This window comes from Penicillium paradoxum (genome assembly GCF_028828445.1).
Source record: "Penicillium paradoxum strain IBT 22861 chromosome Unknown utg000007l_segment0_segment0, whole genome shotgun sequence".
In the NCBI taxonomy this organism is placed as follows: domain Eukaryota; kingdom Fungi; phylum Ascomycota; class Eurotiomycetes; order Eurotiales; family Aspergillaceae; genus Penicillium; species Penicillium paradoxum.
In genome coordinates, this window is record NW_026643185.1 from 2,058,700 (window position 1) to 2,071,565 (window position 12,866).

The following is a 12,866-nucleotide window of genomic DNA, read 5'->3' on the forward strand; positions in this document are numbered from 1 at the left end:
ACAGTGGTGATCACTGTCCATGAGGTGGCACACCGGAACCAGCTCCATCAAAAGGAGGATAGTTGGTGGACATGTCTGCCCAATCCCACTCAATTGTCATTGGCATTTGCCAAAGATCTTGTGGGACAAATGGCTGCTGGAAGGGTGCCATGCCGGGGCTGGCAGTATTGAATTGGGATTGGTCGGGGAATCCAACATTAGCCATTGGGTCAGGACTCAGCATGTCGGAGAAATCATGCCCAATCCCAGGCATGGCATGAAGATTGCCTGGGATCTCAGTAGGCATGCCCCTTGTTGAAGGCATTGTAGTACCCATATATGGTCTTCCTGTGTCAGGCGAGGGGGCTGTCGCCGTAGGATTTGTGAACGCAGATGGAGAGAAGGGTGCAGAGGGAGGCGGTGCTTGTGCACGCTTAGCAAATGTCGCAGTTGCCGGCTGTTGATCGGCTGCGTTTGCAGAGTCATCTGCATTCTTGCGTTTCTTTCGCGAATGAGACTCTTTTTCGGCTTTATCCAAAACCACTTTGGCGATTCTCTCGAACTCGCCGCAAAGACCAAGCATACGCTTGATACTGCCATTTGATTCATCAGAGACTAGCGTGGACAGGAAGTTGACAACCACGCTCATTAGTTTAACATCAGAACGAGCACGAGCATCATTGGGGTTTTGGAGAATATTGGCGAAAAGAGTTACAAGAGCAGACACCGGGTAGTAGAGAATTAGCCTAGTTTACAGGTTAGCACCCATTTGATCCCGCAAGCTGTTTGAAACATACCAAACACAAGCAAAGTCTCCTTGTGGGATATATTTGATCAGATTAATCGATGCCCTGGCAGCAGTGACACACAGTACTGCGGACAGGAACACTCTGGGGTTTAATGGTCGTGCATTCAACCCCTGAATGGCATAGTTTGACAGACGACTAGTCCAATAACCATGATGAACTGACATGCGATGGATGGTGGTCAAGCAATTGTAATAGGCGAAATGGAGAACGACAACGTGAATGATGAGAGGAGTGTGTGTAGCTTGAATTTCATATTCGGGCCGGAAGTCAATAGGAATGCTTTCTTTCCAGTCTTCCAGCTCCTTATCAAGCTCGCCAATCGTATTAAGCAATTCACCGTCAGATTGTTTCGATGCTTTGGCAGAATAGAGTCGCTTGTATACTCTGCTTTCAATGGTGGCAAATTCACACAATGACCGGAATAAGTTGAACTTGCTTCTACCGTCAGATAACGGCACATTTCCAACATTATCTGGCGGATCTTCGCTTGGGAGATCGACATTCATGTCATCGTCATCTTGTACTGGTGGTCGACCGGAGCGTAGACAAAGGCTAAACAAAGTGGTTAGCGTTAGCTATAAAGATATGCAGGCGGTGAATGTAAACTATACTCTTTGTCAAGAAGATAGGCGATCCAGAAGACTCTCTTTCGTTGCTCGACTTCAGCCGGATTGAGACCAAACCCAGAGCCGCGCTTGTGTAGACCGATACTGTGGGATAGTCGAATCGCCGCAGCGACTAGGAAGAAAGCAGGCTGTGGGTTAGGGGTTCCTTGGAGAAAAAGTGACTAACCCAATATGTTAGTCAAAAGCTTTCAATATCAGAGGCGGGCAGTTTACCATGCCCAGTAGCGCCTGCACGCTCAGGAGATCTGCATTACGCATTGTGAGCTCAGTCAGAACACCCATGGCGTTCTTCAAATAGAGCCATGCTTTTTTGTCTTCTTCATGTGGCACTAAGTTGCTCATAACCCGAAGTCTATGGGAGATCGCCAGTGCAACATTGATGCTTGCCCACCAGCCCGAGCCCTCGTAGGGATCGCGCGAGTATTGCCGCTCCACCAGATGCATGAATGTGGCTTCGTGGAAGAGTGGGAACACGCAATTAAAGTTCTCAAAGAAATCCTTGAATAGAGAAAGAGCTTCATCTTTTGGTGGGAGAGGCTTAAACACACGTCTTGCGAAGATATCGCTAAAAATCTCGGGTTTCCAGTACATCCATTTGTTGTCATCGATGTATGCTGACGAGATCATGTCCTGGAAGGAGGTATCCCCTGTTTTCTCATTAACCCATTGAATACCTTTGGGGGAGAATATGGAAAATCCAGATGAAGATCCTATGAAGCGGTCAATACACAGGCTCTGAACATTTGCACAGATAGCCTACCGATATAGCGAGTCTCCCCACAGTTGTTTGTCACCAGGGAGCACATCATATCCGATAGAGCCTCGACTTCGGTCTCAGACTTCTGCGATTCCGGTGATGTGGCGGCTGTTTGAGGGCTAGAATGGGAGTCCATGCGAGGTGTGGTGTGGTGTGAGCTTGGAGCCTGTTGGGCCATTTGAGCTCCTTGGGCCATGAATTTGTTCGAGCTTTTTGCTGCATTCAACGCAGTCGTTCGATCCGCAAGCCGTTTCTCTAACGTTCCGAGATCTGTCTTGCCGGCATCGTCCTCCGACAAAAGACCTGACAAACGCAATAGCGACTCCATGCGCCCTAATCGGTTTTCGAGGCCTTCGATATATTTCGCTCTATGCAAGAATGCCACAGTCAGATCAAGGGTTCTAAATGCAATCATGCATACATACCCTTTCGGAGGATTCCGCTTCTTCTCCACTTGCGTGAAGATGCATTCTGTCTTGTAGTTGATGCAGTGTGAGCATTTGGGCATTTTTCCATCACATTTGATTTTTTTCTTCCGACACATGTCGCACGCCTGATTCCTCATTAGACACATTCTCAATATATATCACGGGCAATGATCCTCACCCTCGCTATCCTCCGTCTCTTCGCATCGTTGGTCTCGTCGCCGGCGCCCATTGACGAATCGTCATACATGGAGCCCGACTGCATTTGCGAGTTATCATAGTGGAAGAGTTGCGGTGTCCGATTCATCATTCTGGGCGCATCAAATCCCTGGCCGTCCTCCCCCAAGCCATCCATTTTGCGTCTGAGGGGCAACGGAAACTCCGCGGAGTGGAGGTAATGACGACGGTCGGTAGTGGATGATACTGCGGGGCAGCGATTCGGCGCAAGCTTTTTCTTTTCGTCTGTTTCTACGCCTGAGAAAGAAGGGGGGGGGGGCGCTGAAAATTATGGTAATGAATGACGCATCGAAGGGCAGAGTCTTCTTAAGGCGGGCAAGTTGACCATGAAACTGAGCAGGGTTCGGGGGAGTTCTAGAGCTTTAGGTAAGAAGAATCATTCGACCACACGTGGACATATGCAGATTGATATGATCTCGAAAGGAGACGGAACTAAGATCACTATTCGCTATACGGAACCCAGGTGCTGCCTTGAAGATTATTTAGTGGCATGACGGAACCCCCGATGGCCGACCGCCGAGCCACACAGTTCAGTCGAGCGGTCGATTTCGTCCGTCCCGGAACACAGGCGCACCGGCTTCCGTTCCCTGCCAATTTACTTACTCTTGCGTTGCCCGGCTTTTCCCTTTCATTGTACTCCGATCATTATGTCTTTCTTACTAGCGTATCTTATCGGGCCATTTGGCCTGGGGTAGGATGTCCAAGCCTTGCAAGACTCAAGGACGGTGGACAGACTACGGAGTAGTACTCCGTACGGAGAACAACTCATAACTTTACAGGGATTGACCTTGTTATCCTCGGTCTCACATGACTCAAAAGGAGCAGAGATCGACGGTTGAACAAAGATATGATATGGGGATGATGCCGGCGGTTGCCGATTCAGGGAGGTTAATTATGTCGGATGAATGGATCAAAATAAAAGTACATTCAATGAAGAGCGGCGATCTCGTACGGATATGTGAAAACAGTGCATATAATACAACAAGGTTCGTAGAAGCAATCCTGCTCTTTCGACCTTGTAAATGCCAAACCAACGCCACGCTATGTGCCCAAAATATGATGACCAGTCTGTCGATGTTGAGGCCCAATTTGACCTCTCCATCGTCGCCCGAGGATCATTGCCGGACAGTGAAATCAGAATCGCATGGGACAAGTCTCAAACATGCTTATCAAGGAATTCCTTCGCTTCGTTGATTTTGGTGGCCAGGTATGGGCTGCCACCGCGATCGGGGTGGTTCAACAGCATGAGCTGGCGGTGGTTCTTGCGAATCTTGTCCTTAGTCAGGGTACGTTCACTGAGAGATCATGTCAGTCCTGGCAATCCCCAAAGGTCGGTACGGTAGCACGTACGCAAGTTGCAGAATCAGGGAGGCTTCCCGGCGGTTCATGCGCGGTTCAAATCCTCTGTAGATCGGATGTTAGCCATTGCCCCATCTGATCACAAACTGTTTTTTTTTAAAAAAAAGGTGTTCACGAACCCCTTGTAGAATGCCTTTCCGGCAGCGTTTAATCCTCCTTTGGAGCGGCGGTAGGCGACCAGACCGGCGCGGCCCTGGGAACAGTTAGTTGCCAGTTACCGAGAGCGCGACATATTCACTCACCAAGAAGGCAGTAGTGGCAATGCCAAATCCAATAGCAAGAGCGGAGGCCATGTTGTAGAGTGGAAACGTTGGGGATATCGTGAGGCGAGGTCGAGATCAGTTGGACCGGGGAATATGGGCGAAGAGGCGCCGGGATAGAAAAGTCAGCGCGGAAGTCCCCAAAAGGGTTTAGCGTGGTCTGCTCCACCATTCAGGCCCGAAGCTACAGAAAAAGTTTCTTGCGACTCAACGAAGATATAACCAACACCACTCTACAGCCATGCGGTAAGTTTTACACTTAATTTTTGTCCCTGCACACTGTACATAATACTAATGTGGTTTTGATTGCAGTGTTGAAACTTGTCACTTCTGTTCCCGCCCGGCCTACCCGAGTAAGGGCATCACATTCGTCCGCAACGATGCCCGACAATTCCGCTTCTGTCGGTCCAAGTGCCACAAGAACTTCAAGATGAAGCGCCAGCCCCGCAAGCTGAAGTGGACCAAGACTCACCGTGCCGCCCGCGGAAAGGAGATGATCGTGGATTCGTCGCTTGTCCTGTCCCAGTTCGCCAAGAAGAGAAACGTCCCCGTCAAGTACGACCGCAACTTGGTCACTGCCACCATCACTGCCATGAAGAGAGTGGAGGAGATCAGACTCCGCCGCGAGCGTGTGTTCACAAAGCGCCGCCTGGCCGGCAAGCTTGCCCGCGAGCGCCAGCGCGAGGCGGACCGCAAGGTCGTCAACTCGGGCGAGCACCTCATTCGCAAGGAACTCATGGAGCGCGAGGAGGGCCAGCCCATGGTCGCCGAGCAGAGCAAGGTTTCCAACAGAGTCCACGGCGAGGAGAGGCTTCGCCAGAAGAAGAAGAGCAAGCTTTTGGTGGATGGTGGAGTCGAGGAGGAGATGGATATCGACTAAATTTTCTCTCGGGCATCTATTTTTTCTTTTTGTTTTCATGCTTCTTCAGATACGACACGGTTCCTGCAATACGCAGATTTTCGGAGTTGGGCATGCCTTGGTGTTTTAAAAGCAATCAATGTTTTCCATCATATCTCATATCCAGTGGGCTGTTAGCCTCTTGCTGTTCGGGAGGCTAATAAAAATGTGTTTACAATGACCCAAAATGTTACATAGGTTGCTAGTCAGTACAGTGACCAGAGTGGTCAAACGACCAAAATGAGATCTCTAAAACAACGACCCCAACAAATATCCTATCTAGGCAAGCCCTATTGTAATCCGATCCTTCTCACGTACCTTTTATCATCATTCTCCTGCCCTCTTTTGTAGACCACAAAATAGCTAGGTACTCTCGGACTAGTGGTAGAATCCTGATTCCTTCAGATATCCATATTTTGCTAGTGGTCGAAACGCAATGTAATACGATCGAACTGCCCCTGAACTCCAGGGTATTTACATATGACCATCTAAACTTACAGATTCACTCAATACCACTCGAGGTAATTGACACGGGAGGAATCATAGCAGTCCTGATAGTCAATCTATCTATTGCGATCCAGGCTGTATAGACCGCTTGTGTTGAAATCACTCCATCTCATTTATCTGTCTTGATCAGTCTATGAAATGACATAAAACTCGGAAAGATTCAAAGCTAGCTACAGACGAGGCGTCTTCCAAGGCTAGGCTAAGACCGACGGAGCTACTTCGACTTGAATATGGCATACACTGCGGATTTAGTATCCGCTGCCTTGTTAGTGAACATTGTCGAGCGGGCTTCGTAGATACGAAGTTTCATCATCCAGTCACCCCAAGAGCTTCGCGAGATGCAAATCATGTCACATGTAATATTTCTATTGAAGAAGTGCAACGTTCGATATACTTGATTTAAGTGGACAAATGGAGTATCCGAACTGGTATAACTCTGGTGTATAGAAATGTATAGTTCGACCACTCCCACAACATCCTTTTGTGGTTTCGATCTAGTAAGCACACAACAGTGGTTACTTACTGAATATCTACCATTACATATGATAGGTTCACTAGAATTTCTTGCCGGGGAGTTTGGGCTTAAAGCGGGTTAACTTACCATAGTGCATCAAACACACTACGGAAGCCACGTCGGAAAACCATTACTTCTTGGCAGCTTTGCTAGCATTAAAGCATGTAGCCGATCCTATTTTCTGTTGCTTTGACATCAGTACCTAAGTAGACCATACGTGGGACTAGAGATATCACGTATGCCATTCATGAAGTCCTGGAGGTCGGGGCGGCCCCGGGGTTAGGGCAGGATGTACTCAAGTACATGTAATCCAGCCGCGAGAGCACCTGATACTTCTCACGTCATTTTAAACGACCCCTAGGGTGCTTACATCATGTCTTCCAACTCTTTCCACTCCGGCAGATGGGTTTCCGGGATATAAGCAACCCCGTCGTTTATGGGCCTTTGCCCTACCAACCAGGAGCCATCACTGGACGAGTCAGATCCCTCCAGGGAAGAGGAAAAGAGATGACCGAGAACAACGAACGGGCGGATGGTATGTATCAGCATTTGGAACAGCGGTGGTATATCAAGACCCATACCTACCCCGAGTCATGTACAGTTACTGTAGTACAACGCGAGGTCCCTCTGATAGACCCTAGTAATCATGATTTCAAGGGGGAAAGATCTCAATGGGCCATTGACTATGAGACTGCATGCGAGGATGGACAACTCGCCACTGTGCAGTCAATGGTGTCGTCAAGAAAACAGACCCTTCTTTTCCTTCATCCTGGCCTCGCTCATGCTCCACGTGCTGGTCAAGTAGAGGTTGCCCATTATTTGCTCTCTGTTGGCGCACCCATATACTACGTGCGCCGCACGATTCAAGGATTCCCCTCCTCGATGTTCTCGCACAGCAAGGATGAAGACCGGTGTCACATCAACGCAAGAGGCGCTCTCTAAACCTATGAGACTACTAAAGCCCGGTAGCACCTTAGCCGAGGCTGTGGCCACCAGGTACAACATAGACACCTCTGTAAAGGCCTTATAAAGCGTCTCGCACCTGAGCGTATATACAGTCAAGGCCCTGATAAGAACTCTATCAGAGAATCAACTGGAAGAGGATAGAGAAGGTGTGGGTTCCCATCAGATCCAATCGACTTTTGGCGAGGGATATAGTTCCCAACAGCACTGGAAAGACCAGAAATATTTGGAGAAAGTCGGAGAGTTGTATATCCAGAGTTTCCAAGTCAGCATTGCCAACGACTCAATAGCGAGGCCGGGGGGTTCAGTATAGCCGACAAGAAGATTTCTATGCATGGACTGCGATGATGCAAACCGAGGAGGAAATGTTTAAGTAAATGATTTGAAGGCTAGAGAAGCTTGGAATGAGTAAATGGGTGTATGAAAGAAAAGGAAAGATCCTCATGAAGATTGAGCGGTGTTCTTGTGCCGCGCTTGATATGATCAGTAGCAAAATGACTAAATACAATACAAGAATGGACAACAAGAATATGATGAGGAAGATGATGAAAGAAAGAGAGGCTAGTTGAGAAAGAGAAGAAAAAAAGATGATAGGGGAAGAAGAGGTAAATAATCACAAAGAACAAAGCGCCCCTCTGGTAAGCGAAAACTCCCCTATTCGGTCATCCTTCCATATAGATCAAACCAAGTCCAATCATAGAGTGCGCCAAACACCACCTCCAGGAAGAGGGGAAATGAAAACGGGGAAAAGGAAAAACAAAACAAAACAAAAAAAAAACAAGCGAATGCAATGGTGGAGGTTGATGACAGTGGATCATAATAGAAGTCGCAGTTGGGTATGAAGTAGACAAAAATAGATGGGACTCATATAGACAGGGTATAGTCGCATCGAAATCATCTGCATGGAAATAAATGGGATAAACTCATGTACTGTTTGATCGCAACAATGCCTGGAATCAATTAGCCAAGCTGATTTGAGATCTTGGTCCAAAACATACAGCTAACGTACCCGCTCGTCGATCATTTGTTCTTTCTCTTCCGTTGGACTGACCACACTCCCCCGGGCGATGGGACCAGAGGTTGTGATGGACCGGGATTCCACAACGGGGCGGGGAGATGGCAAGGGCTGTTGCTTTGACCGCTGTTGCTGTTGTGGTTGTTGCTGCTGCTGTTGGTTCTCAGACATTGAGTAATTGGGATGCATCTCCCCACTGCTCGAGATCCTAGACTCTTTGCTCTTCTCCAACAGCGATCCACCAAGGGTCGCACATTTGAGGATAGTTTGCATCATCTGGTTTTGCTTGAGCGGTTTAGACAAGTACTCGTCCATTTGAGCTTGGATGCACTTCTCACGGTCACCCAACATGGCGTGGGCAGTCAACGCGATGATTGGGGTTCGCTGAAGGCCGCTCTCACGTTCATATTCACGGATCTTGCCGGTGGCTTCGAAGCCTCCCATAACCGGCATCTGAACGTCCATCAGAATGACATCGTAACGACGTTTCTTGACGGCCTCGACAGCTTCCAATCCATTACCAACAACAAACACGTTGTGGTTGTGTTTTTGGAGGATCTTCATCGCAAGTTGCTGGTTCACATCGTTATCCTCTGCTAGGAGAATATCGAATGAACGTGAGTTATCGGTGGTGATCGGTGTCGAACGACCTTCTAACGCTGGCAGCATACCATTGCCAAGGTCAATGGGCTGACATGGGGTTGTCATGTATGAACTGATACCAAGGTCCAAAGCTGACTTCAAGCTCACACATACCAACGGACAGACCAAAACGATAGGAATGTACTTGAACTCGTCGAACGTCCGCAAGATCCGGGCTGTGTCTACCGAGTCAACAATAATGACATCGTAGGCGTGGCCCGATTCCTTTCCAGAAGGATCTTGGATCTCGGGTGGTGGAACATGCTCCTCATTCCGTACCACCAATGGCTCCAGTTCAATCTTCTTCAACATCTTCATGACATTTGAAGCTTGAACGCCATTCTGGCCCTTGTCAATGAACAGCACGCGGTGGTTCCTATACGGCAAGAGTTGATTGGCAATGACGCTCAACGACTGATCTGCAAGTTTTACGACACAGGTGAAGTGGAAGGTACTTCCATGTCCGTATTCGGAGGTGACCCAAACGTCACCACCCATGAGGTTCACAAGGCGCTTGGAGATCGACAGTCCTAAACCAGTACCACCGAATCTGCGGGTAGTTGAACCGTCGGCTTGTTGGAAGGTGTCAAAGATGAGATCGAGTTTGTCCTCTTCGATTCCAATACCCGTGTCAGACACGGAAAATTCGAAGGCATATTCGTTGGTCGTGCATTGCTCTCTGTCCGACTTTCGGATGGTGAGCTTGACCTCACCATGCTCAGTGAACTTGATAGCGTTTCCAACGAGATTGAGAATGATCTGGCGGAGACGGAAAGGATCACCAATAACATAATCCGGAACGGTATTGTCGACTTGGTATGTCAGGCTCAAGAATTTCTCATTGGCCTTGACCGCCAACGTCTTGAGGGCATTGAAAACAGTGCCCCTCACGGTGAATGGAATACTCTCAATCACCATGCGATTGGCTTCAATCTTGGAGATATCCAGAATGTCATCAATGATGGTGAGCAAACTGTTCGCCAAATTGTGGACGACATTCAACATTTCTCGAGTATACGGCTTGAGATCATCGGTGTCCAACGTCAGCTGAGTCATTCCAATGATGCCGTTCATCGGCGTCCGGATTTCGTGTGACATATTGGCCAAGAACTCTGATTTGGTGCGATTGGCAAGCTCGGCAGCCTCCCTGGCGGCAGTGTTTCTCTGAATACTATCACGCAAGTTGGAAACCATCTTGTTGATCTTTCGCTTCAGTTCGTCCATTTCACCAGACGCGTTAACCGTGATCAACTTGGTAAAGTCACCGTCGGTCGCGGCATCGGTAATTTCACCGAACGCACGCACTTGTGAAGTCAGATTCTCGGCCATGGTGTTCACGTCCTCGGTAATTTCTTTCCAAGTACCCGCAATCCCCTCTACGTTGGCCTGTCCGCCCATCTTGCCGTCGACACCGACATCTCGGGCGACCTTCTTCAGCTCAGTAGCGAACTTCGCCAGTCGACCCACCATGTGATTAATGGTGACCTTAAGCGTGAGGATTTCTCCCTGGGCATGCACTTCGATCTTTTTGCTCAAGTCACCCTTGGCAATGGCTTGCGTGACATCGGAGATACTTCGGACCTGAGACGTCAGATTCTGCGCCATAGTGTTGACATTGTCTGTTAGGTCTTTCCATTTTCCTTCCACGTTATCGACCTTGGCCTGGCCGCCAAGTGTACCGTCTGTGCCGACCTCTCGGGCCACTTTGCTGACCTCGAAAGCAAAGGTGTTAAGACGATCCACCATGCCATTAATGGTACTCTTTAGGTCGAGGATTTCTCCTTGTACGTTGGCGGTAACCTTTTTAGTCAAGTCACCCTTGGCAACAGCGGTAGTGACGTCTGCAATCTCGCGCACCTGTGTGGTCAGGTTGTTGGCCATACGATTGACGTTTTCTGTCAGATCTTTCCACGTTCCCTCCACGTCGTTCACTGTGGCTTGACCTCCAAGAACGCCATCGGTACCGACTTCCTTGGCAATCTTGGTGACTTCTTGGGCGAATTGCCGTAGTTGGTCCACCATGGAATTGATAATATTCTTGAGCTCCGCAATTTCTCCCTTACAGTTGGCCTGGACCTTCTGCGTGAGGTCACCCTTGGCAACGGCTTTTGTGACGGTAGCAATATCGCGCACTTGAGTCGTGAGATTATTGGCCATGGCGTTGACATTAACTGTGAGTTCGTTCCACATGCCCTGGACACCCTCGATCTGAGCTTGTCCCCCAAGCACACCTTCCGTGCCGACATCACGGGCGACTCGAGTGACTTCCGTAGCAAATGTTCGAAGTTGATCTACCATGGTATTGATCGTTTGCTGCAATTCCAGAATTTCACCCTGAGCTCGGCTTTCAATCTTCTGGCTAAGATCACCATGAGCGACAGCAGTGGTGACGGCAGCGATTTCTCGCACTTGATCAGTCAAATTCTTGGCCATAATGTTCACGTTCTCTGTAAGCTCCTTCCAGATACCATGGACACCAGTGATCTGGGCTTGTCCACCGAGGATTCCTTCAGTTCCGACTTCACGTGCGACACGAGACACTTCGCTACCGAAAACTTGCAGTTGGTCCATCATGGTGTTGATTGTTCGTTTAAAAGTGGCGATTTCGGGGTCCATCTCCAGCGGGTGGATCTGAACCTTCATGGAGAGGTCACCATTAGCGACTTGAGTGATGATGCCCCCGATTTCACGCAAAGCTTTCTGGAAAGCCTCGTTGGCCTGTTGGTGCTTGCGCAACTCGCGTTCAAGAAGAACGACATCTTCATTTTCGACTTTGGTAAGAGCTCGGCGAGTGTGTTCTTCCTGTTTCTGTAATTCGTCGCGAACCTGAGCGATGATATCCTTTTGGCTGCTTATCTCCTCGGCCTGCTTTTGTACGTGATTGCGAAGAAAGCTGATATCCTCCTCCCGTACGACGCGGGTACCGTTATCGTCTTCATCATCGGTTTCGTCGTCAATTTCTCCCAAGGGTGGTTCGTCGCCTGCGGGGATGGGTTGGATCGCATTTTGCTGCTGTGACAGAGAGTCAGAATCTTGACCGGACGACAAGCGAGAGAGCCCAAATGTCCACAAGAAATTCCTCTCGTTGGTCTCTTCAACAGACCGAGTGGTCTGGTGGGGATCCGCCTGCAGTTGGAAATTGTGGTGACTGACAGCTTGGAATTCCAGATGGTGCACGCGGCGCACCAGGGCCTCAAGCTCGGCTTCGAAGGCTGCCTTGGCAGGGCTGTGTTCTCCGGGAAGTTTCGCCGATTTGGTCCCGTTGGATTGTAACTGGAAGTCGAATGGAGGCGAAGAGGAACCGGGGGTAGGTTCGTCTCTTGCTAGATTCTGCAGCACGGCAGCCGCGGCCACGAATGTCTCGTCCGCGCCAGCCATTGTGCCCTACGTAAGTTAGTTCGGCACTACGACCAGTGGAGAGAACATGAGGGTATAACAGAGGCTAATCTGGCGGGAAAATGGATTGGTAGGGTTCCGAGAGGAGCGTTCCGGTCTCAAGGATTACTCACTGGAAAGTCGGGATCCTGACAGGATGACCAATAATATTCTAATTAGGGCGACATGGGGCGATCCACCAAAAAGTTGAAGAAAAGACAGGTGTAATAAATAGGTCCCGAGTCAATCGGGGATAAATAATGAAAGGGAATAGAAAGTTGGGATGAAGGGGGAAAAGAGCGCCCGGTTAGGTAAGCCACCACTTTGCCCAGGTATGCGGGGAGCAAAAGAGCAGATCAAACCCAAAAAAAGAACGAATGTTTCTTTTTTCCAAATGGAATCGGAGATGGGGGGATGAAGAGGAAGATGGATGAAATAATTCCCAACGGAGAGAGAGAGAGAGAGGAGGGGGGGGGGGAGAAAGAAAGAGATTTCGAAAG

The 12,866-nt window shown here is 49.1% G+C and overlaps 5 protein-coding genes across 5 annotated transcripts; 2 read left to right on the top strand and 3 right to left on the bottom strand.

Moving 5' to 3' along the window:
• Positions 1 to 10: 10 nt before the first annotated feature.
• atrR (transcription factor atrR) lies at positions 11 to 2,951 on the bottom strand (the record flags this gene model as incomplete). The annotated part of the gene is made up of 7 exons (XM_057179371.1): positions 11 to 725; positions 777 to 1,340; positions 1,400 to 1,575; positions 1,628 to 2,124; positions 2,175 to 2,539; positions 2,597 to 2,724; positions 2,778 to 2,951. 7 exons carry the CDS (start codon positions 2,949 to 2,951, stop codon positions 11 to 13), a joined length of 2,619 nt encoding a protein of 872 aa, XP_057027757.1.
• Positions 2,952 to 3,989: 1,038 nt separating this feature from the next.
• pam18 (putative mitochondrial DnaJ chaperone (Tim14)) lies at positions 3,990 to 4,485 on the bottom strand (the record flags this gene model as incomplete). Its single annotated transcript, XM_057179372.1, has 4 exons — positions 3,990 to 4,128; positions 4,184 to 4,237; positions 4,312 to 4,385; positions 4,435 to 4,485. The coding sequence occupies 4 exons, from the start codon at positions 4,483 to 4,485 to the stop codon at positions 3,990 to 3,992; spliced, it is 318 nt and encodes a 105-aa protein (XP_057027758.1).
• A 208-nt stretch (positions 4,486 to 4,693) lies between these two features.
• On the top strand, positions 4,694 to 5,332 carry N7457_008330 (ribosomal eL24 family protein; the record flags this gene model as incomplete). Its single annotated transcript, XM_057179373.1, has 2 exons — positions 4,694 to 4,698; positions 4,765 to 5,332. 2 exons carry the CDS (start codon positions 4,694 to 4,696, stop codon positions 5,330 to 5,332), a joined length of 573 nt encoding a protein of 190 aa, XP_057027759.1.
• A 1,546-nt stretch (positions 5,333 to 6,878) lies between these two features.
• N7457_008331 (uncharacterized protein) lies at positions 6,879 to 7,313 on the top strand (the record flags this gene model as incomplete). Its single annotated transcript, XM_057179374.1, has 2 exons — positions 6,879 to 6,906; positions 6,973 to 7,313. 2 exons carry the CDS (start codon positions 6,879 to 6,881, stop codon positions 7,311 to 7,313), a joined length of 369 nt encoding a protein of 122 aa, XP_057027760.1.
• Positions 7,314 to 8,257: 944 nt separating this feature from the next.
• Positions 8,258 to 12,369, bottom strand: tcsC (putative two-component osmosensing histidine kinase (Bos1); the record flags this gene model as incomplete). Its single annotated transcript, XM_057179375.1, has 2 exons — positions 8,258 to 8,284; positions 8,344 to 12,369. 2 exons carry the CDS (start codon positions 12,367 to 12,369, stop codon positions 8,258 to 8,260), a joined length of 4,053 nt encoding a protein of 1,350 aa, XP_057027761.1.
• Between the last annotated feature and the right edge of the window lie 497 nt (positions 12,370 to 12,866).